Source organism: Limulus polyphemus, unplaced genomic scaffold, assembly GCF_000517525.1.
Source record: "Limulus polyphemus unplaced genomic scaffold, Limulus_polyphemus-2.1.2 Scaffold3896, whole genome shotgun sequence".
Lineage (NCBI taxonomy): Eukaryota > Metazoa > Arthropoda > Merostomata > Xiphosura > Limulidae > Limulus > Limulus polyphemus.
The window spans coordinates 13817-18315 of record NW_013669506.1 but is presented as its reverse complement, the minus strand read 5'-3'; the positions used below and the strand labels follow the sequence as shown (position 1 = coordinate 18315).

The 4499-nt window shown below is 30.7% G+C and overlaps 1 protein-coding gene across 1 annotated transcript in view; it reads right to left on the bottom strand.

Annotated features, from left to right (window-relative positions):
* The window catches only part of LOC106470238 (elongator complex protein 4-like), a 46515-nt gene extending 42494 nt beyond the window's left edge, over window positions 1-4021 (bottom strand). Inside the window, exon 1 of the mRNA XM_013930780.2 lies at window positions 3739-4021. Within this exon, the coding sequence (XP_013786234.1) occupies window positions 3739-3865 (127 nt within the window). The 5' untranslated portion in view covers window positions 3866-4021. The remainder of the gene's footprint in view (window positions 1-3738) is intronic.
* Between the last annotated feature and the right edge of the window lie 478 nt (window positions 4022-4499).

Here is a 4499-nt window from a genome sequence, read left to right as displayed (position 1 = left end):
AGGTATTATATTGGATATACTGAAATTATCCTCAATCATGTAGGCATTATATTGGATACACTGAAATGTCCTCAGTCACGTAGGTATTATATCGGATATACTGAAATTGTCCCCAATCATACAGGTATTATATTGGATATACTGAAATTATCCTCAATCATGTAGGCATTATATTGGATATACTGAAATGTCCTCAATCATACAGGTATTATATTAGATATACTGAAATGTCCTCAGTCATGTAGGTATTATATTGGATATACTGAAATTATCCGCAATCATGTAAGGTATCCAATATAATGTACTGAAATTGTCCTCAATCATGTAGGTATTATACTGGATATACTGAAATTGTCCTCAGTCATGTAGTTATTATACTGGATATACTGAAATTGTCCTCAATCATGTAGGTATTATACTGGATATACTGAAATTGATCTCAATCATGTATGTATTATACTGGATATACTGAAATTGTCCTCAGTCATGTAGGTATTATACTGGATATACTGAAATTGTCCTCAGTCATGTAGGTATTGTACTGGATATACTGAAATTGTCCTCAGTCATGTAGGTATTGTACTGGATGTACTGAAATTGTCCTCAGTCATGTAGGTATTGTACTGGATATACTGAAATTGTCCTCATATTGGACTAGCAGAAACACCACCGGATGGGTGACTGTTTGTGTAATCATAGTATTCATACCCCATTGAAAAAAAATTAGAAAAAGTGAAAATTTTATAAAAAAGGATTTTTTCTGGGAAGTACTGCATGGGGAAAAGTGTTATGATTGTGCTCTTTGGTCATACACAACTCCTCACATCAAAATGATTCAATGTACAGAGCTCAAAATTGTCATACATTTTACAGATATAAACTGTAATGTTTTATATATTAAAAGTGCTACTCTTTATTGAAAAAATAATAGTTTTTTTAGTACAACATTTAAAATTTACATCAATAAAGATACAATCAAACTCTCATGTACAGTCCTAGTTAAAGTCATGTTCTTGTTGTGAGGAGAGTACTTTTAATTAAAATTGTGTTCTTTTATAAAAAAAATGGTTGTTGCACATATCACAGTTACTTTGCAAAGTATCTGAATCTTGAATACCCAAAATATGAAATTTTTATGGATGTTTGTTTGTGGTGCCATTCAATAGGCGGTGCAAGAGTTTGGGTTACATACACTGACATACAAGCTACATCCCTTATAGTAAGATATACTAAAATTGTCCTCAGTCATGCAAGTATTAACTGCTTGTGATAAGTAAAAAGATTAAAGGTAATAAAACACCACCACCAGACAAGTTTTACCTCACAGTTTTAAAGGATATGCAAGCCTCTCTCTCTCTAACTTTTAGAAGGTCAATAAACAGTAGGCAGATGAACAACGATTGAAGAGTTGTTAATATTATTCTAAATTTCAAGAGGTGATAGGTTGTCAGAGAAATTCTAGGCCAATTATTCTTACTTCTGTAGTAACATTCTAAAGTTTCACAAAAGAAACTTTACAAAATCATTTAGTGATGATATGACAGAAAACTAGTATAGATTTAGCAATGTAAATATTTTCTTGATACATGGATGATTTTCAAAAACCATTTGCAAAGTTCCACACAAAATCACATTGGTATGGGTTAGGGAAAGAACAGTTAATTGGGTTATAGATTAGTTGGATGTGAAAAAACAAAATGTTATAGACTGGAGTTATGAGTGGAGTGCCTCAGAAGCTGATTTTTAGGTCTTTTTTTTTTTCTTATTTACATTAATGGTATTGTTAGGGGAATAATTAGTAACGTTTGCTGATGACATTAAACTTTTTGATATTTCTAGCTGTATTAAAAGATGCTGAAATATTAGAGAATGACTTGGAACCGTTGATATGTTGTTAAGTTAGACATATTTGGCAATGATTATTTATAAGTGCTAGATAATGATTCTGGGTTATTACAATTTGGATCACACATCTAATATTGTTGGGAACCTACTCAGTAGTGTGAATGAAGAAAAAGATCTTGGTAAATTGGTGGATAAGTCATTGAAACAGTGCCATGATGTGCTAGTAGTAAAGCCACCAATTTTAGTACGTCTCTAAATACACGATCTCTTACTACAAATAACTAGTTAGGTCTCACTTGTGTACAGTTTGGTCTCTTTATCTAAGAAATTAATAATGACTTAGGAATTCTGAGGTGTTTCTCAGGATGGAAAACTTAACTTATATGGATAGGTACAAGCCTCTGATTTCTTACCCTGAAGATAACAACATGAAAAATGAAGGATAGGTTTAAATTTGTACTTTACTTAAGGGTAGATGTAAGGATAGCCTAGAAGACCAAACTGTCCCTTGTTGTCAATATGTTATGTTTTAGTAATGTACCTTTAGTGACCTTGAACACCATGATTGCTCCTATGACAGCAAGTTACTTAATTTCTACAGTGTTTGTCTATGAAACTAACAATGCAAATTTCAATCATATATTTTCCTTTGTCATATGATACTATATCTATATTTATTTTCTGTTAAGAAACATCAGCTATAACCTACTTCCTTACTCTACATCATATTTCAAAATGCACTTTCAAAACCGTATTTTCTTCTACTTTTTAATTCACATACCAGTTAATCTCTAATATAAGATGTCATAAGAATTAAATCTAATATATCATGGCAAGAGATAGGTATGCAACACTTATTGCAGCATTAAAATGTAACAAAACAATTCATAACTTATTCACGTATAAATTTTAATACAGGAATATTTTGTTAAAATTTTAGTCTTTGGGTATTTTTAGATCTCAAATTGTTCTAAATTTTCACACTTAACTCAGCTGTTGCGTAATATATATATGAACATTGTTTCATCTGTCCATTTACCATTTTTCTTAATAACTAATGATTGTATGTTATTATATTATTATTTTAGTAATAATCATCTTTGTAACACAATTTTCAGATTTTGCTGAAGATGGAATAAGTTATTACAAAACATTCGAACCTTGTAAATAAAATTTTATATATTTTATCAACCATCTTTATCTTCATTATTAAACTTCGGTTTCCCCACCAAGAGTGCAGTCTTCTTAGAATATCAAGATGTTTTGTGTATAACATTCTAATATCCAATACAATTGTAAAATAGTGAAAAAAAAGATTTTGTAAACTTTACAATTCCTTACTCCACTGAGACATTAGTTTCACCTGTGTAAAGTACTTCTTCTGCTACAATTGGTTTTTACATTTTACTCCAGGAGTTTGCTTTTCATAGAAATTCCAAGGAAACTAATGATAGACTATGATGCCAGTACAACAGTGTTAGTCCGTATCTGTTTCAATATTAAACCACCTCTATTGCCTTAACGAATAGTATTAGTAATTAGAAAACTGACGAAATTGTCAGAAGACAGTTCAGTAGCTATGCTTCCACTAAGTTCCAGTTCTATTTATTTTAATATTAATCATAAGATAGTAAGGTAGTTAGTTGTAATAATATTACTGGTCTTACTGTTAGTAATAGTACTAATACTAGAATTACTACATTACTAGCAGTAATATAGTCAAGTATCAAGTAATAGTATTAACTAAATCAGAATAGTGCAGCAAACAGTGCTATGAGTATGAGTTTACTATGTAACATGTTACAATATTCACTATTAGTAATAGTATTACATTATTTTTAGATAATTACATAATCAAAATTCATGAGATGCGCCAAAAATGTTCATGCTTACCTATAAAGTAATCAAGCGAGGGAACACCAGTTGAGATCAGCAGTTGAGAATTACGAAGTGAAGGCCTTGTGCCTGAAATCTTAGGTATTCCATGCTTTGTTTTCTTTTGAAAACTAGAAACCGCCATGACACACTCGAATCCTAGCACAGCAGTACGGCAAATACACAATAATACTTAATATTATAAATTCACTTGTAAGTTGAAGTAGCGTTACATTTGGAAAAGTAGTAGAAAATACTTTATTTCAAACAAAACTACTCCCCTCGCAACATGAACACAACTTTCACTATGATTGTACGTGAGAGTTTAATTGCATCAAAATGATTCAATGTACATAGTTTACTGATAAAAACTGTAATTTTTTATATATTAAAAGTGCTACAATTTATTGAAAAAAATATAGCTTTTTAAAAACTCCAGTTTTTTAGTACATTTAAAAATTACATTAATAAAGATATTGTTACGTCTCTGGTCGTTAGTTAATTTTCCGTAAAAACTCTTTCCGAAGAAACTTTAGCAATACAAGTCCTTTCTTAAATAAAACTAGTTTATTCTTTCTCAATACAATTTTGCAATACATTTAATTTCCACAGTCACGCTATAACTTAAACAAATGCTATAATTAACAACGAACGAACGATTCACGCGCTTGACTCAATTGTCGTATCTGTCTGCAATTCAATTACCTTGTTGCCGTCACTTCTTGGCGGTCTTATATACAAGAATACCGCACACCTAGTAAACACACGAGGCTTCACGA